This window comes from Tamandua tetradactyla, chromosome 3 (assembly GCF_023851605.1).
Source record: "Tamandua tetradactyla isolate mTamTet1 chromosome 3, mTamTet1.pri, whole genome shotgun sequence".
Classification (NCBI taxonomy): Eukaryota; Metazoa; Chordata; class Mammalia; order Pilosa; family Myrmecophagidae; genus Tamandua; species Tamandua tetradactyla.
Window position 1 is genome coordinate 214,418,587 of NC_135329.1, and position 25,777 is coordinate 214,444,363.

Genomic DNA, 25,777 nt, shown 5'->3' on the forward strand with positions numbered 1-25,777 from the left:
TATCATATGTTTTTAAAAGTCTTCTTCAGCTGTTACCCATGAATTTATAGAAACAGAAGCATGAAGAGATTTCCTTTAATGGTTTGAATAGATTTCGAAGTCTGACTTTCTCCGCCCTGCTTCTGAGACTAACAGTAACAGAAATACATTTTTTAAAGCTTCAGTTAATTGGAGAAAAGTTTCAAGCACAAGAAAAAAATATTTCAAATGTTTGGATTATAACAGACATATCAGCCCAGCCCATTTATGTAGTTTTTGGGTATAGTGACTCATTCTAGAATAAATCCCCAATGTGCTGTGGTTTTATTTTTCTTACATTGAAGTGCATAGTGTGAAGTTATTATTAGTGGCCGTTTAGAGGTTTTCTAATAACATTTTGAAAAATGAGTTATTGGGGCCATAATTTCTGTTTCCAGAATGTCTCATTCCAAAGAAACTGTTTCACTCTAGATTGAAATCTTGTCAAATCCAATCTCATTTGAACCCAAGGACATTTATTTCTTTTCAAAAAAGCTCCAATAGGCCATGCTCAAAAAATGTTTGCAGAGTCTAAAATGAAGGTGCTTTGAGCTTTGGTAAATCTCCACATTCAGGAAACTGGAGAACTCTCAACGAAATGAAACGTACTTGTTGTTTATAAGCAGCAGGTTTCAATGTTTTCAATTATATCCTCCATATAATCTTGAGACAAGAGGCAGAAATCGAGTCACCTAGTTTTCAATATTCTCATCTCGACATTGGCGATATTCACTACAAAAACCCTTTTCATGAAACTCACCTCATTTAAAGTGAATTATTTTAAGCTTTCATCCTAAGATTCTACAGAACATTTAGTGCAATAGAATAGAACCATCAGTTTCCATCCCGAGCCTCTGACGTCCACTGTCTAATAAATCCAATGCACCTTCAATAATCTAAGATTTATTTAAAGATTTCCAAATTATTTAAAGTATTGGCTAAAAAAAGTCTTTTAAAAAACTAATGGAGGTGAAACCTACATGCAATGTGAGATAATTGTGTGTTAGACACTGTGCATGTGCTTTTATTCTAACAAACAAGGAATGTTAGAAACACCAACGTCCCCAATTTGCAAGGACTCAAGCTGAGCCCACGTGTCTCCTCTCATGAGGCACCCTCTGGCCTTACCGTCTCCCCACGCGGGCCGTTGCTCCCGGCGCCTCCCTTTGGTCCTGGAGCCCCAGGCTCGCCCTGGACAGGAAAAACAACACGAGACGCCTGTGGGCCTACAGCTCGTTCAGAAGGTGACTTCACATCCCACCTGCATCAGTGATAAGGCCCGAAGGGTGCTGCCTCAAGCCGCCGAGGCTCCCCCACCTCACCTTTGAGGTTTTGATGAAATGATTTTTTTAAATATCAACAGTCGGGTGTGGACTCCTGGAAAAGATTCTAGGAAATTTTGTGTTCGTTCTCTTCATTACCATGGGGGGGGGGGCCTGGCTGAAGGGGAACAGGGAGGGAAGTGGGCGGATAAGACCTGAGAAAGGGTGGGCATCGACACTGGCGATCAAACCCTCCTTGCCGCTGAGGCAAAGCCACTGCTCGAATGCCCGTGGACACGCTTCCTACACCGAGGAGGGATCTAAACACGGATCAAAGGAAGCGTTTGTGGTACCTGCTGCTTTCACTACCATCACAATCATTCTCTAGGCTTAAACAAGACCACTTCGAAAAAAGGGACCTCAAGGTGCCATGTATGCTAAGCGCATTTCTTAAGAGGATAATTGGAAATATGCTGTCTTTTCAGATCCATTATGAAAAAATATCGACGTTTTTGTCAAGGTTTATGGAAAGCAACTTCTCAGACAACTTACTATCTTCACAAATAACAACTTCTCAACAAACTCGCTGTCACCCCCCAAAAATCGGGGGTCTGGGCGGCATCGATGATCTCAGCGCGGCACGCAGGCGGCTTCAGGTGCATCGCCGTTTCTTAAACATGTGTTCGGTTCCCTTGGAAACCAGGCTAAAGGCCACCCACCAGCTCCAAAGGCCCAGTGGGTGCCCCGCTATCCCACAAGCGGGTCAGGTGCACCAGCTGATGGAATGTTCTGGCAATGGCAGAACTAACCCACTGAGCCCCCTGGCCATGTGCAGTGACCTCAACAGGGGAGGTCGGGGTGGGGAAAACCAGTGGTAAGGACAGGGCTGTCCACGTGAAGCAGGTGGACAGACTGACAAAGGAGAGCGAGGCGAGTGAGGGGCCTGGTGGTGTCTGCTCTTAGAAGAAGCGCAACCCTGTGCCACCAACCTTTCTCCCCAGGGGCCCCGTCCGGCCGCGTTCTCCAGGAGTCCCGGCCGTGCCTCCGCTTCCCTGGAGGAGAGGAAAGGAGAGGAGGTCGGCAGGGAAACGTGCCCCCATCCAGGCAAAGGCATGGGTGGACCCTGCCCCTCCCCCCGCCCCACCGCATTGCGATCAGGGTCCCTGGGGGGAGGGACCCCTCCTGTCTCCAAGCCTCCGGCACCCTGCACCCCCCCCCAGTGCTTCAGACTCAAATAGAATCACAAGTGGAAGCCTACGAGAAGCTGCACAGATTTAAAAGATTAGTTAGCCCCTCAGCACTGGTTTTCACCAACCAAGGCATTTTGCAGATATTGATGTGCATATTCCAGGATTAGATGACAAATGCCTGGGTTCAGTGGGACTTCGTTCCCCCTTTCTGTCCACATCCCCCGCAATGAGCACCTGCTGTATACTGGTATGGAAATGCATGCTGAGCGGATGAAACAGTCAGTGAATGAAAATCATCCTTTCAAGGTTGGGCAGGATTTATAGCCCAGAAATGGCCCTGGCACATATCAGAAGCAATAGAAGGTGGGAAAGTAAAACTTCATAAATGATTCTGGGGCTTTTAGTTAACCGTTTCAATGATTTTGCACCTACATTCTCTGAAATCCTTGATTATTGAGAACTTAAGTAAATGTCCTAAAAAATACAAAAGTTTTAAAAATAAAAATTTATTACACCTCCAGATGGGAGGGTTTTCTAGGTGAGTCTTCCTGCTATGATTGTGAAACAGTTTCGGGCATTTACGTAGCAATGGCCCAGATCATTGCCAGTTTATTTGTCATCATTATTTTCTTGTAACACTTGATAGGATTGCGTCCTCAATATCATATCAAGCAAGATGGAAACTGGAACACATGGGCTGGGTACTGCTTCCAGCTCGGGAGTGACGTGTTTCTGTTCGTTCACAGCTAACTGCTGAGACAGATGCCTGAGCTCATGGCAAATTTAAGGAATGTCATCAGTGTTGAATCTGAGGACAAGGAACTCCTTACACAAAATGCCTAACCACAGGAGCTATCGCTAGGGGCCAATTATGAAATGTGTTAGTAAAATCTGAGAATTTTAGCAGATGCAATGAGATTTTACACAGCTCCATCCTAAGACTTCCGAGGCACATCCTTCCTTGCTCACCACCCCAGCTGACCTGCATCTGGAGGAACAGAACTGAGGCCTCGAGGTCCTGGGGCACCAAGGAGAGAGGTGTCACAGTGAGGCCCGTGAACCTGAGGTGGGTTCAGAGGCTGTGCCACCCAGGAGGCAGGCTAAGGGGGCAGCCAGCTACGGCACGGTCACCCCAGAAACACTCAGCTCCCTCAGGCCCCCTTGGGTCTCATGTCTGTTTGGCTCAGGACATGTAGGTGGAAGAGGGGCAGACTCACCCGTGGCCCGGAGATGCCTTGTTCACCAATCAGCCCTGGAGGGCCCGCGGGGCCAGCTGAGCCCTGGGGGAGGGAGAGGCCACATCAGGGCAGTGCTCGGGACAGGCACCGCTGCCGACCTGCCCGGAGCACAGAGCCCGGATTCTGCGTCCAGGCAGGCAGGGCCGCGGGGGCACGCTCCTGCTGTGGCAGCTGCAGAGAACAGCCTCAGCGCACGGCGGGAACGGGAGAGTTAAGGAAATGCAAGGGGCCGGTGCCCATCAGGTGCGTGTGCACGGATGTGCAGGGGGGCACTATTCGCAATAGTCAAAAGGTGGGACAGCCGAAACGTCTGTGGACAGAGGAACAGATAAAAGGAGTGTGGACTGTCCTGCAATGGACCATGAGTCAGCCAGGAAAAGGAGCAGCTTTCTGATAAACGCTGCAACACGGATGGGCTTCAAAAACACGACCCACCAAGGCAAACAAGGGGACACAGAAGGAAACGTACTGTATGAGTCTGTGTGTACGAAGACCTAGGAAAGGTGAGCCCATGGAGACAGCAAGCCGCGGGCGGATGGGAGGGGCAGGGCGTGGCTGCTGAGTGGGGGTGAGGGCCCTTTGGGGGAGATGACAATGTGCTAGAACAGCAGGCAGGATGGCGGCACCACCTGCTGAGTGTGCTAAATGCCACTGGACTGTCCACTTCAAAACAGCAAACTGTGTCATCTGTGAATTTCACCGTCATTAAACACAGCACACGCAACGTCACCTGGAAAACCTCACAAGGCCCGCAAGTGGGGGTGTGGGGGCTACTGACCTGCGCCCCTCTGGTCCCCTGTTCTCCCACGAAGCCCGGCTGGCCTGGACCTCCCCTGTTGCCCTGGAAATGAGAGAATGAGCAGGGAGGGCTCAGCATGGCTTTTGTCAGTGTCAGCTCTTTGTGCCACAACCACTTCTGGACAAGGAAGCTCTAAGAGGTGGCGACAGGAGGGTGACACAACCTCTGAGACATTTCACACAAGGTTATTGGGTGTTACTTTGTGATTTGACATTTGCCTCCCCTTTGCCTCGCCTTTTCTGTAGGCCATCTTTGTGAGATAAGGATGCTTTAGCTCCCATCCTCTCTTCCACGGGTGGGAAGATGGAGTCACCAAGGGGCTCTGACTTTGTGCTGATCAGATGCCTGCCAGGTTATGAGACCCCAGGACCCTGTAGCCCCCAGCGCTGCCCCCCAGCGCTGCCGTCAACCATTTTCATGGGTCCACGGAGAGGAAGCGGAATGTGCAAAGATGCTAGAAAAGATGGGGGTTGCTGCTGAGCCACAAGAGCGTGGGTGTAGCCTAGGGAGAGGGTGATTTAAACGTGTGCTGGTCTGCACGTGGCGTCTGAACAACTGTCTCCTGCGAGCACAGCGAGGTCAATCGTGATGGCGATAAACGGGCTCTCACCTTAGCTCCTGCCTGTCCCCGCCGGCCAAAGCCACCCTGCAAGAGAAGGGACACAAGCGTGAGGGTGGGCGGTAGGGCCCCTGTGGCCACGGTGGGTTCCCGGTCCCTGGCCCTGTGCCCGCGCCCTGCCTGCCGGCTCCGAGGACGCGTCCCACGGGCCCACGGCGTGCCAGCAGCCCTGCGCTGGCCCAGCCTGGGGACCCCCCTGGGAAGGTCCTGCCCCCTCCCGCCCCACGTCCCCGGCAAGTTCTGGCTTGTCGCCGCCTCTGGTGATCACCCAGACAGGAGTTGCAAGAATGATCTCAGACCTGCCAAGCAAAACAATGATTCCTTCTGGTTGTGCAATCCCACCCAATTTCAAAGACGGGGTGTGAGACGAGGTGTCCACCTAATTCTCTTCTGTTTCCCTGACTGTAGCGAGAAGTAAGGAAATCCATTCATAATGATGGGAGCCCCACACTCTCCAAGGTAGCCTGGCCAAATACAGCACATACTCAGTGAAGAACAGTATCCAAATGCATAAATGTGAACCCACAGTCCGGGGGCAGTCCTGGGGCAGGACGCAGGGCATGGCAGCATCTGCCCTGGTGCCCCGGAGCAGAACTTCAGTTCACATAAAAGTGGGCTCACTGCAGGAGGCGCTCGGCTCAGCCCCACCCGCTGCCAGTTGCCGTGTGGCAGGTGGGAGGCATGAATGCCCTGGTGGGTCTTTCCCAGGTAGGGAGTTGGCATTTCCCAGACGGTCACAGCGCGGCTCTGTCCCGAGGCGTGGTCGGGCTGCCGCATCCACTCACCATCCAGGCCTCCTGCTCCCCGCAGCCAGCCCGGAGACCTTCTGGGGTGACCATTTCATCATTCTGCTTCACTGCAGGGGCAGCCTCTTTCCACGGACCCCTATGGACAAGGGACCCCTCCTCTGCAAAGTGACTCTCCCTGGCCCTCAGCCCCTCCCAGGGGGACTTCCTGGAGTCTTAGAGGTCGCTGGCGAGGAGGAACTCACTGCCCGGGCCTGAAGACCCGGCCGGAGGCTCTAAGGACGAAGCAGCCCGTGGGAGGGACAGATTTCCTCCGGGCGTGAAGCTGGACCACTGAGGTCCTGAGGGTGGGGAGCAGGCCACATGGCCTCCTCACCCTCCTGCAAAGGGCACGTGATGGTTCTGATCTCAAGTCCGAGTTTCGACTGCACACACAGAATGAAAAAGCAGGATGTGGTGCATCCCTGCATTTCAGCTCCGCAGGAAGTCGTGGCTGTGCAGGAGCTGAGCTGAAACGGCGCAGGGTGGCGATGGGTGGGTGTTTCCTCAGTCCTTTCTCATTTTATAGTTCAAGATCCTTATTCAAAAATAATGCTCGCATCTTTTAGAATTGCATTGTAAAACTTCAAGCTTTCTTCTAAATTTAAAAAGCCAAGTTCTGTCCGTGGTATATCATTGTCTTCCTGTGAGAGGAATTCCGTCTTTTTTTTATGTGGGCAGGTACCGGGAATCAAACCAGGGTCTCCAGCATGGCAGGTGAGAACTCTGCCACTGAGCCACCGTCACACCGGCCACAAGAAGCATTCCTGTCACTATTCCCTCTGACTGACCAGTCCCGCTCTGCAGCCTTGCAGCCGTGTGGGAAGTGGCTGAGGGGCCCAGCACTCGCCTGACCTGCCCGGGTCTCCGTCCTTGTGCTTTGCTGGTTTCTGAGCAGGAAGCTGCCTGAGGACCTACCAGCCCCGGAACCTCTGTCCGGGAGGATTTCCAGGCCCCGGGGACACAGCGTCCTCTCACAGACCCCTCTCCTCCCAGCCATCAACCACACTCTCTGTGTCCTGGTTCTGGAAGCTTCCAAATGGCGTCATCAGGAGCATCTACGTCACTTTGACGTTAGCATTTCTTCAGCAAGACTCAAGGATTAGGCATGCAGTGGGCTCTTTAGCAGCAGACATTTCCAAAATGAATGAAAGAGCAATTGCAACATGCAATAAACTAAGAAACTGAATCTACTTTCATTGTTTGAGTTTCAACAGCACAAAATAAAACCCAAACAATTATAAAATGGCCACAAATACACAACCCCCAGCCTCCTTGCCCCGTATGCCCTCACTCCCCTGGTATTTCTGTTGGGATTTTGAAAATATTTAGTGGGATAAAACCCAGCCAAACATTCGAAAGCAGCAAAGATGTTATTCTTTAAAATAGTTTCCTTTTTTTTTTGAGGAACAAGATTGGGGGAGGGGAGTGGAACTGGAGCACACAGGGCGAATTATAAGAAAAACAAAGTTCTCCAAGCAGCATGATATGGTTGCCGATGCTTTCATAAATCCATTAAGCACCCTACATACGAAGTGCCGACTCACTGTGCACCAGGTAACCTTTGGCAGATTTGTGTGGTTCTTGCTAAATACACCTGAGAGCCCCCCTGCACCCCAAAAGGCACTCACATTCTTCCCAGCTTCTCCAGGCCCTCCAGGTAGTCCATCTCTCCCAGGGAGACCCTGATGTGGGTGAAAAAAGGTTGACGTGAGTTTCTCGTCTGCAGAAAGGGGTATCTAACTCTGGGAAATTGCACAGATGCTACTGAAAACTGCCCGACATGCAGAGAAAGGTCTGTTAGAATCAGCGTCCAGCGCCATCCTGTCGCGTGATGCCCCAGGCTCAGCACATCCACACCGTGACAAGACTGTGGCTCAACAGGCACCTCCCGCAAACACCTAAGGCGCCACATTCTGCAGAGAAGGGGGCCCCATTTTTGTGGGGATTGCTCAGATCCCATGTTGGAGACGGCCCTCCTGTGCACCCCAGTCCCGCTTGGCCCAAGCCCTTGGCCCCCCCACCTCGCGCTGGTCTACAGGAGGTCCCCCTCGCCCCCCAGCTGTCAGGTTTGGCTCCACAGCCTCTGAGAATGCTGAGAAGCCAATGGGAGTTTTGTTCCTCCAACCCTCAGCTGAGGGGAGTCTCGGAAGACAGGAGCACTCACCATGGGGCCAATTTCACCGATTTCCCCTTTGGGTCCTCTTTGCTGGCTGTCCCTTCCTGAATCACCCTGGAATCGAGAACACGGATGAGGGAAACGAGCCACGTGTGCACGGAAGGCCACCGTTGCCTGGACTGGGTGGTCAGTGTGACGACACACTGTAGGGCTCTGAGGGGAGAGTCCCTTTGGACAGTCCACCCCGATAGCAGCCATCCGACTCTGCCAGAGCTGGCCGCGGGGTCAACAAGCCACTCAGAGCCCCAACAGGGGGCCGGCCTTCCTCCCCAGGGACAGGACGCCTCGGCAGGCACCTCTGGACGTGGCTCGCTGCTGCCCGGCTGGGCCATCAAGGCGGCCGGAGGGAAAGGGGCTGACCCGTGGTGCCCCCTCTCCAAAACGCTTCACAGAGCCATGGGCCCAGGAAAGAGGGGCCACCTCTTCTCTTTTCCAAAAGCAGAGTGGACGTGTGCCGAGACCGCCTTCTGGAGGCACTTGTAGGTCTTTGGCACTAGACCCACCGGCAGCTGGGAAAGAGCAGACCTCCAGCAAGCCCGAGGTGGGAGGGAGGCGCCCAGCGCACGTTTTACCAACAAGTTCCAATCAGTCTCAAAGAGTAAAGTATTTCCTCTTATCCCGCCTACCCCTCCCCCACTGCCTCAGGTCGAAGGTTGTCATAAAGGAGCTTTTCCTCACCGGGTCACCTCGAATCCCAACATCTCCTCTCTCTCCTTTGTCTCCTGTGGGTCCTTTGTCACCCTAAACAAAAAAGAACCAGGGGAGAAGGCTAAAGATTAGCTACGATTTCAAATTTGTATCCAACTCTTACAATCATGTTCTCCAATTCATGAATTTTAAACAGAATTTTTGTGTACCGTTTACCCAATTGCCATGAAGGTAAAAATCACTTCCAGATACTTCTTACTTATCCTTCAACCCGCATATCTCTTGGCACCCCACTCTGTGCCAGCCACTGGGATTTATTATAGCAAAACCACCTCAGTCTCTACCCTATGGGCTGTACCCTCTAAACAAGAAAATGCAATGAGTCAAAGCTGACCTGGGACCAGAGGATGCTGGGTGGGGGGAGGGGGAGTCGTGGAAAGGAGGATGGGGGCGGCTGGGGTAGGCAGGGAAGGCTGCCTGGAGGAAGCGGGCTTCACATACAAGAGTAAAAGAAAGAGACCTCCCCTAAAGTGAAATGTTGCTATTACTCCCATCATGGCAACATTATGGAAAAAGACCTACCCGCCTTCCAGGACTTCCTTTCTCTCCAGAAGAACCGGCCAATCCTTTGTCCCCCTGCCAAGAACAATGATAAATCTTACTCCTGGTACAAGTGCCACCATAGACTCAGGGGCTGGCCGCTGGGACCAACAGAACACAAGGCAGTTTGGACCGAGAGTGGAAAATCGCTTACATCTTCACCATCAAGCCCGTCCAGCCCGATTTCACCCAGTTCACCCTGTGGGGAAGAAAACCCGAAGATAAAGACATTCCAGCAAAGTGTAAATCAGAGAGACAGGAAGGGCAGGGGGAGAGTTGGGGAGGGAGGGAGGGAGGAGAGTAAAACGAGCTCGAATACCTTCTCTCCTGGGAATCCGCGAGAGCCCTGGAAAGAGGGGGAAAGGGGAGGCCATTAGCTCTCGCTTTCTGCAAGGCTGCCAGCCAGAGGGAAATTAGGACAAGGGCTTTTTCCCCTCCCAGCTGGATTTTTATTGCCATTGTGTCTGAACCCACAGGGCTAGACAGGCATCTGTGTGGCTTCCTCTCTCCCCGACAGACAGGGCGGCTATAAAGCTTATCTGCCTGGCACTGAGGGCTCGGTGGTCTGCACCCCCGGACCTCTGGGGGGTTTGGGGCTGGGGGACATGAGGGGTGCCCTCGAGGCCGGGGAAAGGGGCTCCAAAGGCTGCCGAAGGTAGGTTCTGTAGCATTCACAGCTTCGTGTCATGATGGACTTTCCTCTCAGCATCTGCTTTCATTTGCATCAGCAAAGAAAGGCCCAGTGCTTCAGCTCTTGACTTCAAGCATCTCCTATCAAAGAACCTCCCAAAGCATCCAGCTGACGCCTGGCCGCCACAGCCCTCTCTCCCGCCTGCCCACACCCTCTCCTTGTGGCCGCTCCCCAGCTGCTGCAGGCTCCCATGGGAGACTCTGTCTCCATGCGCAGGCTCGCTTCCAGCTGTGGGCGCGCGGCTGAGCCAGCCCATTTGCCTTCCAGGAGGAGGCTCTGGGGGCCCAAGGTGGAGGACACAGCTCAGAGCACAGCACGGGGCACAGTAGCTGCCAGCCCTCCTCTCCCAGGACCTGAGAAGCCTCTGGAACTTCCCCACATCCCCTGAGCCCCTGGGATGCTTGGTCCCCTCCCCAAACTCAGGGTCATCCCACACCCCCCGGAGTACCTTGACCCCTCTCTGGCCGGGGCAGCCCTGGAAACCTTGAGTGCCGTTCACGCCAGGCGGACCACGCTCACCCTGCCATGAGAAAAAAGGGCGTTTGCAGGGCCGCGCTTCTCCTCACCCTTGCCCCTGGGAGAGGCATGCAGCTCAGGGCAGCTTTGCTGCCTGCCCCAGGCCCACGGCAGCAGCCTCACCACGGACCTGGCCTCGAACCTGCATGGGGCGAAGGGCCATTGGCCCGGCCCCTGGCTTCCCCAGTGGAGCCCAGTCCTGACACCCAGCACTCACCGGGGTCCTGCTGGTCTCACCTTCGTCCTGAGAGACCTTGATCCCACCCAGGGCTGATCTTTCGCTGGTGTCCCCAGGCCACCTCTCAGACCTGCGTCTGTCCCACTGCCCTGGAAGGCCCTACTTCTCGATCTAACCTGCCTGCCCTTCCCTGGACCCCAAACCTGCCGATCACCCAGTCAGCTGCACGGGTCCCATGTGGTTCCTGCCCCCGCCCATGTGCAACACACACTCTGGGTCCCCTGTGCCTCTCACACCCACCCATCAGACCCCTTTGACACTCTCTTCCCTCCCCAGACCTGGGTTTAGCTGGGAGAACACCCACCCCAGTACACGTCTCCATCTGCTGAACTGGCAGCTGCCAAATGCGTTTCTTGCAATGAGCTTCCTACAGCTTTCACTTTCTCCTGTGACCCAGATTACTCATCGCATCACCTCTTTCCACCCAGACGGAGACCTCACCTGAAGGTCGTAGCCACTGCACCCCCGCCCAGCTCGGGTTCCCTCCCTCTGCTGGGAAGTCTCCATTTCGTAGAGACGCTGGGCACAACACACTCAATGGCCCTAGGTCTTAGAAACCATTAATCCCCACCTCTGGAATCAAACAGCAAAAAATCCCCGTACCTCATATTCACAATCGTCATGCTCAGATTACAGTGCCATTTTCCGTAATGGAGAAATCCGAGCAAAATTAGGGATGCTGGAAATTAATTTTTCTCCCAATGGGAAAATCGATGGAAACCGAACAGATTAAGAATGCCACAATTCAGTTCCAACATGTGAAGGACAAGGGGAGAATAAAAAGCTAAGAAATGGGGTGGTCCAGCGGTGGAATGCTCGCCTTCCATGCAGGAGACCTGGGTTGGATTCCCGGATCATGCACTGCCCCCCCAAAAAAGCTAAGAACTGAAACAGCTTGTACCTACCGGTCCGCCCTCATCGCCAGGATAGCCTCGGTAGCCGTCTTCTCCAGAAATGCCCTAACGCAAAGCAAATGGTTCCTTCATTAAGCACTGCCAGTGGTCTTCTTTGTTCTATATTTAATTGCTCCTGTAATCCCCCTTCATCCGGGAGAGGACGGCTAGAATTTACCAAGACGCTGCTTCCTAGAACGTCACGGTTTCCCACACCCTATTTCAGCGGGATGATCCTTTCCATCCAATGCCTGCTCCACCCAAGACTGCCCGTTTCCCACCAGCTCCCGGGCCACAGCCCGGCCATGGCGCAGAGGGGGCTGGCCTGGGACACCTGCTGGTCTTAGCAGCACGTTGTGAAATGAGGCCATTGCCTTAGAGGAAAGGGAGAACAGAGCAGACACGGTGGGACCTTCCTCCAAGCCACGCAGCCACGTCCCGGCCCTCAGGCCTTGGCTCCCCCCACGGAAACACTCTTCTCCTCCCTTGTCCATCTTCTTGGCACAGTATTAGAGAAATGAGCCCGTGGCATCAGCCTCCGGGCAAAGGGAGCAGTACCTTTGGCCCGATGCTGCCAATGGGGCCCCGGTCACCCCTTTGTCCTGAGCACTTGCAAGGCACCCCGCAGCAAGCTTTCTCAGCGATGTTGTCCTGCCGAGATGAAAAACAAAGTTCAGGTCTCAGGAAACACCTAGAGAGAAAGCATAAATGTGCCGCAAGGGCCAAAATCTGACGCAAATGGGTTTTCAGGGACAGATGAAGTCGCTTCTGCAGGCATTAAATCAAGGACTGGCCTAGGCTGACGATCCAGCCCTTGGCAGCTGGGGGGAGGCGGTTGGGCCTTATTTCTAGAACTTTCCAACATACATTCATGTCTCAAACATTAAGTAGAACTTATGTATTTTAAGCAATAAATAGAAAAACCTAAGGAATTTCAAATGGCCAGGACTGAATGTGGTTCTGAAATCCAGACGCATGACACGCTCTTCCTGGGAACCCCAGGGTGAGGGCCACTGGTCACAAGTGGTTCCTGCGTCCCGGCCACGTGCAGCACACACTCTGGGTCCCCCGAGCCTCTCACACCCATCAGACACCTCTGACATTCTCTTCCTGCCCCAGGTCCTGGTCTCAGGTGGGAAAGCACCCACCCAAAGTATGTTTCCATCTGCTGAACGGGCGGCTGCCAATTGCTTTTCATGCAATGAGCTTCCTAAAGCTTTCACTTTCTCCTGTGACCCAGATTACTCATCCCATCACCTCTTTCCACCCAATTTAATTTTTTAAAAAAGGAAAGAAAGAAAAAATCCTAAGTCTAGCCCCGAGAAGAAGGGTGGGAGAGGAGGAAGGTCGGAGTCCGTTACAAGACCATCAGCAAAGGAACGGGGACCCAAGGCGCAGCTTGACCGCTCCCACAGTAACCTTTGCCCTTCCAAAACCTCTGACCTCTGCCCAAACCTTGGCCATGCTTAGGGTCTGCTCCATCAGCTGAAAGACCCTGTAATCACTGAGGATCAGGAAGCCTCAGAGGGGCAACTCTGCTCCAGAGGAGACTTAAGAAAAGGGCAAGGAAGTCCTTTCCCACCCTGCCTTTGCCCGCACATGCCGACATCGCTGTTTGCTGTTAGGGGATGGCTGTCGTGGCGCTCGCATTACCAGCCATCTTATGAATGAAAAGCCATTAAAACAGCAGCTACAAAAGGGAGGAGAAGAAATTCTAAGGCTGCAATATCAACTTGTTTTCCAGCTTATCTGTATATATCTGATATCTCTGTGTGGCAATAAGGTAGATCCCGACGAATTAAATGAATTAAATCCCACCCACCCAGAACCCCCTACCCCATTTGCCTGGCAATAAATGACTCCACTATCCTGAAATGCCAAAGGAAAAGTGGGGTATTTTGAAGACATGAAGGACTCACGAGTTGCTCAGCCAGTTCGTAGTCTAAATCCAGCAGGTTAAGGCTCAGGGGCCTGTTGTAGGTGAACCCGCGGCCGAACTCCAGCTGCATGGCCGACTCCAAGTTGGCCACACGCTCGAGACCCACGAGGATCAGGGCTTGGACACCTGTGGGGACAGCCACACTTAATAGGGACCCCTAAGGACCCCAAGAGACATCCTGGCTTTTTTTCGGAGGGGGGAGGGGAATTTCTTCTTTCTTTCTAAAAACTTATGTATAAAATTGACCTGGAACAAAAAGATTTTTAATGAAACTAATTGACAACTTTGGAAAACTGAAATACTGAAACTTTCGACTTCCCCAGGATGTTGCCTCAGATTGTCAGTAATTGCACTTACTGTGATAAATGCAATACGTGACCCCCATGGCGTGTTTTTGTGCATTTATTCTCAAGCTCTGCTCACACCCAGGGTGGGTGCTGGGGGAGGAATTGAAACTCTAGCACTCCCAAGTCAAATAGTAACAGTCTCGTCTCCATGGCTTAGGGAAAGTACACTAATAAATAGAATGTTCTTATGATAATTTATGCTTCCGTAAACTCTTCTCAAGCCTTGAATGCCGGCCACCACTTCTGCTAGCCCGCTACAGAATTCCAAAGCAAAGCAACAAACGTTACATCTGCTCAAAGCCATCTCTGTGTATTATTCAATCCCCTTAAGTTTGGCAAGTGTCATTACACTATTTGTTCAATATAATTTAACTGGATTTTCTTTCAATAGTTCATATTTGTGAGCTATAGAAACTACAAACAGAAAATACGGCAATATTTTGGCAGTAAAATAATCCCTCGGCTGTATGATAGAGCCACGTGAATTGCGATTTCCAGACGTGCCGCCCTCTGAATGAGTCTGAGTGCCTGTGAGACGGGCGCCCAGGGCTGGGACCCGAGCTGCCTGAGACCCTTGGCTCCCCAGTTCCATGGGGCCTCGGGCCAGGCCGGGCCGAGATGCTGGGGCTGGAGCTTCTCCAGAGCCTCCCCTGGGGGACTCTCCGGGGCGCCATCTGTCTCCAGCAGAGCAGCACCCCTGCCTCCCCCAGGTTTACTTCTCATGCTTAGAGAGCCAGAGTGTACCTTCCTTGCGGAGCTCCTCAGATGCTTTTTGTAAATCAGCCAGATCTCCATCCACCCCATCTGTAAAGTGGATGACCACCTAAAAACAAAAGGTGGGTCAAATCCCAGTCCTAATTACAGTGAAATGTCACGGACCGTGGTAAGGGAACTGAGAGATTATCTCATCAAATCCTCATTTTATAAGAAACTGAGGGTCAAGGTGAAGAAATGATTCTCTCATGTTCCTAGTGATTTTGATATAATTCAACCAATAAGGTATAAGATAAATGCATACGGGTTAGTGCTTGAGCCATTAAAAACAAAACTGACATGGACTATAAAAGCAGATAATCTCATTCTCACATTTATGTGTTGGGAGTTCTGAAAATCACATGTGTGTGCTTGTATCCAATACATGAAAACACACACCGAGAGAAATATAAATAGGGAACATAATATGCAGTACGTAGGACTACAATTAAACCTGAATTAATCTCAGATTCGATTCACTCAGGCTTCCTTACTGATTGCCAGGATGATTTCATCCTTTTTGGAGCTTGCATAAAACTAACAAAATGGGGGAGCTATTACACCTGGGGCTGCTGTGCTCAATTAGGAAAGACTTTTGCGTGAACACAGCACCAATGCTGTCAACCATGGAGAGTATTTACACAAGAATAATCCGGGCGAGGACGCTTCCAGACATCAGGGTTTTCCTAATTACTGTGACAAACCCAGACACTTCCCAGGAAGCCTCTGGAGTAAGAGCAGCCCCGCTCACCTTCACGCTGTTGGGCGAGGATTGCCTGAACTTGTTCTGGTAGACCCTCAGTGTGTCGGCGGTGAGGACGTAGGGGTGCTGGCTGCGCATGTTCTGGAATTTCTCAAACAGCTCCGGCCGGTACGTGTCGAAGTCAAAGGCCTCCACGGGCCCGGTGGGTGTGTTGGCCACAATCGAGACCCGCACGGTGGGTGCCTGGCTGCCCGTGCAGCTCACCCTCTGCATCTGGCTGATCCTGGTCAGGATGTCATCCACCCTGGACTCGAGCCCCTTCTGGCTCACAAATACATTCTGGTCGCTCGAACCATCAAACCCCAGAATGACATCCAGATTACAGACTGAAAAAGAGACGGGCAAGCAACGAGCTATGAGTCGAGGTGGCAGAGACTAATTCTACTGACACCCACCCCAGGTACAGCTCCGAGGCACATACTGTGACCTATTGTCCACGGATGGAACCAGGTCGTCTACATATGAGCTTTGAGAACCAGGGACCTATGGCTCTTTCACAAGGAAAAATGATGCTGATGTTAAGAAACAAAACTGGAGGGCTTTTAATGCAAGATTGCTTTTTGGTGATGTGCATACACTTGGGTATGATAGTATTCGGTTGTTTTTTCAGATGCATCCTAAATTTGCATTTTAAATTAAACATACTTGAGAATTGGAATGCTCTGATCTCAAGAAATAGATCTATTAATGTATAAACAGAAAGAGATCAATAAATCTGGATGTAGGGGGATGGACCAAAAAATAGGAAAAAATGAAGTCTCATAAGGGCAGAAAAAGATAGATGCCCACTCCTATCCTGGAGGAACATCCCACAAGTGACCTAAGTGGTCACCAGGACCCAACCCAATAACTTTCAGAAGCTGCCAACTGCTTGAGGAATCCGAGGGCAAGCAGTGGGGATCCGCAAAATGAAATAGCTGACAAAGACCAAAAAGGTAGGTGTGAAAACAAGCACACAGAGGGGATTACCTTTGGAGACATCAGTCACACCAGGGCATAAGGTCTCGTGCATTGCATCGTGCAACGTTTCCAACACTTGCTCACTCAGTTCCGACAGCTCCTGGACGTTCCCCACTCGGAACGCCGTGGCACTGTTGGACGCTATCTTCCCCACCTCCTCCGAGTCAATGTCCTTCACGCCCACGGCAAACACCTTGACTCCTCTCTGGGTGAGCGCCAGGCTCGTGTCCTGGGCGTCCTCCACCGACTTCCCTCCCGTGATCACGAAGGCAATCTGAGGCACCCTCTGGTCCAGCCGGCTGCCCGCCTCAGGCACGAAGTGGTTGAGCTGCAGGTGCTGGAGGCCCACCTTGGTGTTGGCGTGCCGACCCCCTTTGTAGACCACTTTGTTGATGGCGTCGATGATCTCCTGCTTGGTGGTGAAGTCCTTGAGGAAGAACTCGTCGGTGGGCTCCGAGTTGTACTGCACCAGCCCCACCTGGATGGAGTCCCCCCCTTCGTACACCGTGTCTACGATTTCGGACACGAACCGGAGCACTTCCTGGAAACTGTCCCTCCTGAAATTGATGGAGCCATCCAGCAGGAACACTATGTCTGCCTTCTTTTTCTCTAAAAATGATTAGCATGAAAATGAGGAGTAATTTGGTTTCCACATCAAGAACACAAACATACAAAAAATGTCAATTGAATTAAGACATTTCCATAGCTTATCCACAGTGAAAACTTGGCTCTTTTCCTTATTTCCCTAGTTTCCTAATTCACAATTCTCCAAAAATTATGCCACAAACAAAAAGATAAATGATAAAGCAAAAAGAAAGGGAAACTCGAGAATTCAGAGAAACCGAGTCGCAGCTATTTCATGCAAATTGGTATTACGCCAAGAATTCAAGAGGACTTCGATTTGACAGGTGTTTCAGGAAAAGCCTTTGAGCATTTCCTTCTAGTCAAATATAAGTGCGTGCCATAGCCAAAAGGTAGAAACAACCCAAGGGGCCATTAATAGGTGGATAGATAAACAAAATCTGGTCTGTGCATGCGATGGAATATTATTTAGCCATAAAAAGGAATGAAGTTCTGATACATGTTAAACATGGATGAATCTTGAAAACATCATGCTGAGTGCAAGGAGCCGGCACAAAAGGACAAATATTGTATGATTCCACTTATGTGAAATATCTAAAATAAGTAAATCCATAGAGATAGAAAGCAGATCAGAGCTTACCAGGTTACCAGGGGATGTGCAGGAGGGGAAATGAGGAGTTATTGCTTAATGGGTCCATTCAAGGTGATAAAATAAGTCCCCGCGATAGATGGTGATGACAGTAGCACAACATTGTAAAAGCAATCAATGCCACCGTACTGATTGTATGTTATATATGTTTTCACAATAAAATTTAATTTTTTTAAATGAGATGCTTCAGCAGGAGTGGGTGTTAGAGGGCAAGGTAGGGCTAGGAGAAACAGGTGGGGAGAAGAAAAGGAGTCCCGTAAACCTTCCAGGACTGCACGCCAGCATGCTGAAAGCTTTGCAGCAACCGGCTGGGCCTCAGGGGCACTTGGGGCTGATTTCCTAATTATAATCAAACGATGAAGAAATGAATAGGGTGTGGGGCAGAGATTAGGAGATGGTGCGAGAGGTGCCGCAACCATGCCAGAGGGACACAGTGGTGAAAGAGCCAAGCAGGAACACAGGGACACAGGGACACAAATGCTCCCTGGAAAACCAGCCTTCACATTTGCTTCAGATACCTAACCAGCTACCGTGCAGTTTGGGGAAAGGTTCGATTTGTTCTTGGTAGCCCCAAAGGTGACAACCACGAATACAGGGTAGAAGCTCTAGGGAAATACACTTAAATTCTCCCCAAGAAGGTGCTTCCCGCTGGTGAGACCTGCCCAGTGGGGACGGGGGCGATGTGTGCTGGTAGACAGCACAGTCTGCAATCAGGGGTCACACAGCTGGTACCTGGCCGGGAAGGAGAAGGTGTGTCCACTCCTGGAGGTGTAGGGGTGACTCTGGAGGGCTCAAATGAGTTCATGACTCTGTTTTCTATGTTGGGAAGGTCTGAAAATTCCCTCACGGTCAAGGTGAATCTGGGGTTTTTGGTGATGGCCTGCAGCTCGGCCGGATCCACGTCTCGGTCTCCGATGCCCAAGCTCACAATTCCCGAGGAGCTGATCACCTGGGAAACCCTGGAGATGTCATCCTCGGAGTTGCCACCGAGAAACAGGACGAGATGTTGGGGCACCCCATCTTCTATCCTGCTTCCAGCAGACTTAACAAAGAGATTTCTTGCCACGAATTCCAGAGCTTTGCCGGTATTGAGCGGCGCACCTCCTTTGAACCTCAGACGCCGCAAGGCTTCGAGCACAGCGGCCTGGGATTTGTATGTCTTCAGGTAGAATTCTGGGAAGACGTCGTTGCTGAACTGCACGACACCAATCCTCACCTTGCTGGGGCCAATGCTGAGCCTTCGGACAATCTTGCCAACAAAATCCCGGATGTGTGCAATATCATCCGGCCTGATGCCGTCGGAGCTGTCGATCAGAAAGACGATGTCGGCAGCATCACTCTCAAAAGCTGTGGATGAAAGAGGAAGACTCATCCAAATGGCTCAAACTCATCTGCTTTTGCTTCTGAACTTTGCATTCGATTATGAATTCACATTATACTGGACCATAATATTAATTCATAAGCACCAAAATTATATCTTGATACAACCGAGTTCTTTATGTCTTGGGTTTCTTAAAAGTCATCATTAAAATGTATGCCTTTTTGTCTTTTTCATCAAGAAAATGTCTACTTTAAATATTTTAAGTTCTCCAAGACTTTGCCTGGCTGAGTTTATTCTATTTTAATTTTGGCTCTATGGCCTGGGTTGCTACTAATTTTTCAACGTTAAGCTGCATGAAGAAATTAATCCTGGATTACCGGAATTGTGGAATCATGAACTGTTACTACCACAAGGTGAGGGAGACAGCTGAGGTCAGAGGAGTTTGAGCAACTTGGCCAGCACCCCTGAGCTAGTGCCCGCCCTGGGTACCCCAACACTAGGCCAGGATGCCACTCCGTCTCCCCAGACTTCATGCCCACACCTGTCCACCCATCAAGGGCAGGTACACACCGTACAACACCATGTGTGCTGTATGCGCCAAGCCACATCAAACCTCCCCAGAGGTGTGTTTCACAGCTTTTTTGTTGTTGTTGTTCACTTTTCTCTAGTATTAGTAAAAAATTTTTATTTTTGCTGTTTTTCCATGCTTCCTTTACGTGACTCCATTATTAACTATTAAATTAATCCAGACATACTGGAAAAATGAGCTTATGGTTTCTCATCAGTCAGAAATCTAGGTATTATACTTTTCAGGTGCCATTTTATTAGACTACTCGTGTTGCCATTCAAAAATTCCACCTGTCTTTGGCCTCATAAATTGCTGAGCTCCTGCAGTGGAAATGCAGCACAGCAAAAGCTGAGCAGGTCGTGTAGTTCAACCATTTGCACTGGGGGTGAGAAAAGCAGTCCCAGACCTACAGCACGTCCAGTCCTCGCTGAGACGCCCCATGGCTTGTTACAGCGGACATTCTGCCTCCCCGCAAGAAGCAATAAACCCAACTCGCTCGACCACCAGCGTGGCGGATGTTTTGGGGCTAGAAGACGTTGAAAATATAAAGGTGAATGTGCACCTCCAGACATTGCTTTACTCTGATTTAACTTATCCCATATAACATGGCCCTTGAGCCTATTAATTTTTATATCAAAAGCAATCAGAGGTGGTTCTGTGGGAGAATGATCGCCTTCCACGGGGAAGACCCGGGTTCCATTCCTGGACCATGCACCACCACCACCCCCCAAAAAAAGCAGTCAGAGAAAACAGAACAAAGCAAACCTCACCTGGAGGAGGATAGCTGGTGCTGGCCAGGATCTGTTGTATCTGGTCTGAGCTCAGGGTCGTGATGGGCGTCAGCAGTTTCTGCTCCAGGCTGGGCAGCTCCCTGAAGGTGCTCACCAAGAACACGTATTCGGGGCTAAGCGCGATCTTGACCAGCTCCTCCTGGTCCGTGTGCCTTGCGATGGTGAAAGGTGCCACCCCGAACTGCTTGATTACTGCTGCCGAGTCGTCAACCTCATCGTCCGACTTCCCAGATGAGATGAGGACCAGAAACTGAGGGACACCCTCCTCTATCCGGCTTCCCAGGGGCCTCTTGAAGATATTCTTGGACACATACTCCAGGGCACCCCCAATGTTGACTTGCCTCCCGCCCTTGGGCCTCAACCGCCTCACTGCATTCTGCACCTCCTCCTTGCTGGAGTGCGCGTTCAGAAGGAACTCCACCTTGGGGTCCTCACTGAACTGGATCACGGCGACCCGGGTTGTGTCGAAGCCCACGTCCAGGTACTCCACCAGCCTCTCGATGAGCGTGCGGATGTACTGGAACTCCGGGCCCGCACTCTGGGAGCCGTCGATGAGAAACACCACGTCCTTCTTTCTACCAACACCTGTGAATCAAATGGTAGGTGGGCTTCACCTTCGTTGGCATGAAATTCTTCGCTTAAATGGACCACCTCTCAGCTTTGTTGCAGGGTCACCACCTTGCCAGGCAAGGGATCCTAATAACGACTATTCATATAAAATACCAGCCAGGGTGAGGGCAGAGTGGGTCCCAGACATTTCAATGTTAGAGGTCAAGGAGAAGAGGAGGGACGAGCAAAGGAAACAGGAAAGAGTAATCCTGAAGGAAGAGGAAAACGAGAAGAGAATGTGTCTCGTGTTTCAGGAAGGAGAAAGTCCCAACCATGGCAGATGCCACGCAAAGGTCAAGTAAGGTGGGGCCTGAGAATTGGCCATCGGCTTCAGCCAGGGGCGGGACTTACAAAACACAAGGGTGAAAGCAAGCACAAGGGTGAAGGTTGATTAGGGCTGGGGGGCGTTCCAAGAAAGACCCAGAGGAGAGGAATTGTGGGCAGTGTACAGGTAAGTCTTCACAGAGGAGATGGCTGTGGAGTGGGAAGTGGGGTCATCAAGAGAGAGGAAGAGGCACTTGTTTGGTGAAGAAAATCAGCCAGCAGCGTGGAGACTAGATGATACACGAGAGAGAAGGAAACTGTTGGGTGACAGCTGGGGTCAGGTGCTGAGGGAGGAAGAGAACATTCCCCCAAGAGCAGGAGGGAGGCTGGGGCTAGGACAGGAACTAGGAGAAATTGTACACAGCTCTGGGACACACTGCTCAGCACTGAGCAAATTCAAAAGCCACCTTCCTGCTTTAGCTATGGAAGAACCACCGTTTCAGGGACGGTGCCCCAGTTCCAAAGAGCACCTGGGGTCAAGCGCCATCCCTGACCACAGAAGGCAGCCAGTCTGCCTTATAGAAAGGGGTTGGAACTGGTGCAGCCAGACAGCACATCTAGATGCCTTATCTTCCCATCTGTGCAGATGCCTTATCTTCCCATTTTATGCAGAGTCTGAACTATCAGTCCCATATGTTTCCCTTTGAGAGTGAAACTGGAACAAAACATAAATCTTAGCATCTCTCCCGTCCTCTGCCGTTGCTGGCCATCAAGGCCAAGGGAGACCCAGATTTCCTAATTTTCCTAGTTTTTGCTCTAGCAGAGGAAATAAATTGTGTAGCTCACAGACCACACAAGGAGATACAGACGATCATGAAAATCAGGTAGCCAAAGAGTTCCCTTCTCACCTAGATCCGTGGGGACAATCAAAACTGGCTGCAACTTGCTCAGCTCCTCGCGGCTGAGCCTGGTCACCCTCTCCGAGATGACCTGCTGGACGGTCGCCAGTTGCCGGAAGGTGGGAATGGCCACGGCGTAGTCCGGGATGTAGGAGATGGTCTGCATCTCCGTGATGTCAGCACTCCCAATGCCAATGCCGATGGGCACTGCCCCTTCCCTCTTGAGGACCACGGAGGGGCCCCGCACGTCATCCCCAGACCTGTCCGCTGTGAGGGTGATCACAATCTGCGGGATGCCTTCGGCTATCCTGCTGCCCGCGGAGGCAACGAGGATGCTCCTCAGGACAAAATCCAGGGCGGCCCCGGTGTTGGGGCCAGGGCCCCCCAGCAGGGTCAGCCGGCGAATGGCACTGATGACGCTCTGCTGGTCCATGTACGAATTCAGGTAGAACTCGGGCCTGGTCCGGTCACTGTACTGCACCACAGCCACGCGGACCTGGTCTGGTCCCACCTCCAAGCTCTCCACCACTCTCTGGACAAACTCTTTCAACAGAGTGAAGCCACTTCGGACACCCTCGGAGCCATCGATCAGAAACACCACGTCCTTTTCCCCTGAAACTGAGATGAAGACAGCTCTCACAACTCACACGGGATGTGACGGTGGGAATTCCACGTCAACTGGGGAGGGCTGAGAAATGGCCCTGGTGATGGACTGAATCATGTCCCCCAAAAAGACGTGTTCAGGGCCTAACTGCTGGTCCCATGACTGGGACCCCATTTAGAGACTGGATCTTTGAAGATGTTATAGTTGAGGCCAAACAGGATTAGGGTAGATTATAATCCACTATGACTGGCGTCCTTATAAAACAAGGAAATTCGGACATAGTCAGTAAAAGGGAGACAGAGAGAGAGAGAGAGAGATGGCTGTGTGAGGGAGGCAGAGGCTGAATTATGCTGCAGCAAGCCAATGAATACAGTGGGTCTCCACCCACCAGAAGTCAAGGCACAGGCCTGGCATGGATTCCCCTCTTTAAGAGAAAGCATGGTCCTGTGTAATGTTGATTTTGGACTTCTAGTCTCCAGAACTGTGCGGTTAGAAATGTCTGTTGTTCAAGCCAACTGATCTGTGATCCTTTGTGCTAGCATCCCTGGCAAACTCAAGCAGCTCCCCAAAAGATGTCCATGGCCAAATCCCTGGAACCTTGAATATGTTCCCCACACAGGGCGAAAGGGACCTTGCAGGTGTGATTAAGTCAAGGATCCTGGACTATGTGCGTGGGTCTTAGAAGAAGGAGGCAAGAGAGACCTAGAGAGAGAGAGATGTATGGACAGAAGCGGAGGTCAGAGAAAAGAGAAGATGTTGTGCTGCTGACTTGGAAGATGGAAGAAAGGGCCACAAGCCAAGGAAAGTGGGCTGCCTTTGGAAGCTGGAAAAAGGCAAGGCAACTGATTCTCCTCTAAAGGAGATTTTATCCAAGTGAAACTAATTTCAGACTTCTGACCTCTAGAACTGTAAGATAATATATTCGCGTGGTTTTAAACTGCCGAGTCTTTAGCAATTTGTTATAGCAGCAACCAGAAACTAATACACCAATATGTCGCCCTTCTCTTTGTAAAACTTTTCGGTTCTTGAATCATATTTTCTCATGAGCTTTCAAAGGTGTACTCAAGAAGATTAGGGGTGGGGAGGTGGTATGGGATGGCAGAGCCACCATAACTGTCACCATCTTATAGAGGGAAAATTGAGGTTTTGAGAGAATTTGCCACAAATCACAATTGGCCCAATGGGGAAAAAATGTAATCCAGGTATCTTGGGTGAGAGCCAAAACCAACAGTGACTGTGCTCTGGGGCCAATGTGGACTCTCAAAATGCCCAGTTTTTTAATCAAAAGGATTAGATGTGAAATTAATTATTTTTTCCATAGCATTTTTACTCGGCAAATGAAAATTGGTTAAATAAAGCCATCATAATGTAGATTAGCAGTTAGAAATTTTAGCACAGCATGTGTGATGGAAATGTATCTGCCTCCTTGAATGCCTTATATTTTAATGATGATGGTGACATCATTATAAGAAGTCCACTTAATAAAGACATTGGGGAATATGGGGCCTGTTTTAGCTATAATTTAACAATGTAATATAGCTTTGACTATGCATATGGTAAAATTGTGCTTGTAAAAGGGGGATTTTTAGCCACTGGTATGTCTGACTCTTTATAATGACACCTATTCTTAAATATTCTGATGTTGTAAGAGATAACCAAACTCCAGTTCTCTTGTTCGACCTAGAAAGCAGAAAGAGAGTCAAAGCAGGACAAGGGATTTCATATTCTAATGTTCCTACAAAAACCACCTGGGAAATTTTCCTCTTCCGTGTAAACACACAGAGGCTTCGGTCTGAGGGCATGGAGCCAGCAGCCTACCTTTAACTCGTGCATTGGAAAAGTGGGTTGCAGAAGCAATCAGCATTTCCCTACCGTACCTGGCGTCGGTGCCCCGTTCTGGACCGACTTTAAGAGATTCACTATCTGTGGCTGAAGCTCCCCTATCTTGGGCAGCGACTCCGCAGTCAGAATAAAGGCGGGGGATGGGACGATCAGCTCCAGCTCAGTAGGATCTGCATTCTTGGCTTGGAAAATGAACGGCACCACCCCACTCTGCTTCAGGTTGTTGGCCGGCCCATCCACACTGTCCGATGACCTCCCGGCCACCAGCAGCACCAGGAACTGCAGCACTCCGTCCTCGATCCGGCTCCCGGCCGACTTCACGAAGATGTACCGCTGGGCGTAGTCCAGAGCATACCCCAGGTTCAGAGCTTTGCCCGTCTTGATCTTCATTCTCTTTACAAGGCTGAGGATTTCGGGCTTACTCTGGTGCTCATCGAAACGGGACTCCACCCGGACGTCGTCACTGTACTGAGCCACCGCGATCCGGGTGCCGTCTGGTTTCACGTCGAGCTCGTCAATCACCTTATGGAGAAAGTCACGCACGCTGGGGAACTGGCCCATGACGTTGACCGAGCCATCGAAGAGAAAGAGAATGTCTCGCTTGCTCTCTGCAACACAAGTAGACCAGGACACAATGAGGGAAGGAAGCACCCCGCCGCCAGCCTGCCGTTCACCCAGCACCCCCAGCCCGTGCCGTGGGGCTTGAGGAGGTCCGCCCGGCAATCACCATCACCATACCAGCAAGAGAAGAGAAAGCCTGCGCTGGCTGTCGCTGGAATGTCCAATTGCAAAGCGATGTGTATTTGCAGAGGAGAAGGCCGACTAGCTGGCTCTACCTGCTCCGGTGTCGTACAAACCCAGCACACTAAGAAAAGGGCTCAATGGGTCCTGTGCTGGCTGGAGGGGATATCAACGCAGTTTGACACTATGTTCTCAAACTGCTGTAAACGAAACTATTGGAAATGTGGTACTTTTTGTACTTTTGGTAAAAAATGACCTCAGGTTCTAGTATATTGGTTAACCTCCCAAGAATAACTGAATTACCACCTGTCTGCTCTAACTGGCTTATCGTTCCATTAAATTCGAGGTTATGGGTTAGGATCCCATTGCTCTAGGGGTCGGGTCCTGGGTGAAAGCAGAGCTGACAGCCCGCAGGAGACTACGCAATCTAGTGTGGTTAGGATTTTTGGTTCAAGCTGTTCTTGGAACT

General features: G+C 51.0%; 1 protein-coding gene across 1 annotated transcript in view; it reads right to left on the reverse strand.

Moving 5' to 3' along the window:
• COL6A3 (collagen type VI alpha 3 chain) overlaps nucleotides 1-25,777 on the reverse strand; it is an 83,357-nt gene that overhangs the window by 24,358 nt on the left and 33,222 nt on the right. Inside the window, exons 7-28 of the mRNA XM_077155540.1 lie at nucleotides 24,603-25,175; nucleotides 22,131-22,739; nucleotides 20,329-20,934; nucleotides 18,402-19,016; nucleotides 16,448-17,047; nucleotides 15,467-15,804; nucleotides 14,707-14,785; nucleotides 13,596-13,741; nucleotides 12,235-12,327; nucleotides 11,689-11,742; nucleotides 10,478-10,549; nucleotides 9,658-9,684; nucleotides 9,493-9,537; nucleotides 9,321-9,374; nucleotides 8,769-8,831; nucleotides 8,079-8,144; nucleotides 7,543-7,596; nucleotides 5,118-5,153; nucleotides 4,487-4,549; nucleotides 3,688-3,750; nucleotides 2,270-2,332; nucleotides 1,147-1,209 (exon numbers count right to left, since the gene is read on the reverse strand). Coding sequence (XP_077011655.1) covers nucleotides 1,147-1,209; nucleotides 2,270-2,332; nucleotides 3,688-3,750; nucleotides 4,487-4,549; nucleotides 5,118-5,153; nucleotides 7,543-7,596; nucleotides 8,079-8,144; nucleotides 8,769-8,831; nucleotides 9,321-9,374; nucleotides 9,493-9,537; nucleotides 9,658-9,684; nucleotides 10,478-10,549; nucleotides 11,689-11,742; nucleotides 12,235-12,327; nucleotides 13,596-13,741; nucleotides 14,707-14,785; nucleotides 15,467-15,804; nucleotides 16,448-17,047; nucleotides 18,402-19,016; nucleotides 20,329-20,934; nucleotides 22,131-22,739; nucleotides 24,603-25,175 — 4,382 coding nt within the window. The remainder of the gene's footprint in view (nucleotides 1-1,146; nucleotides 1,210-2,269; nucleotides 2,333-3,687; nucleotides 3,751-4,486; nucleotides 4,550-5,117; nucleotides 5,154-7,542; nucleotides 7,597-8,078; nucleotides 8,145-8,768; nucleotides 8,832-9,320; nucleotides 9,375-9,492; nucleotides 9,538-9,657; nucleotides 9,685-10,477; nucleotides 10,550-11,688; nucleotides 11,743-12,234; nucleotides 12,328-13,595; nucleotides 13,742-14,706; nucleotides 14,786-15,466; nucleotides 15,805-16,447; nucleotides 17,048-18,401; nucleotides 19,017-20,328; nucleotides 20,935-22,130; nucleotides 22,740-24,602; nucleotides 25,176-25,777) is intronic.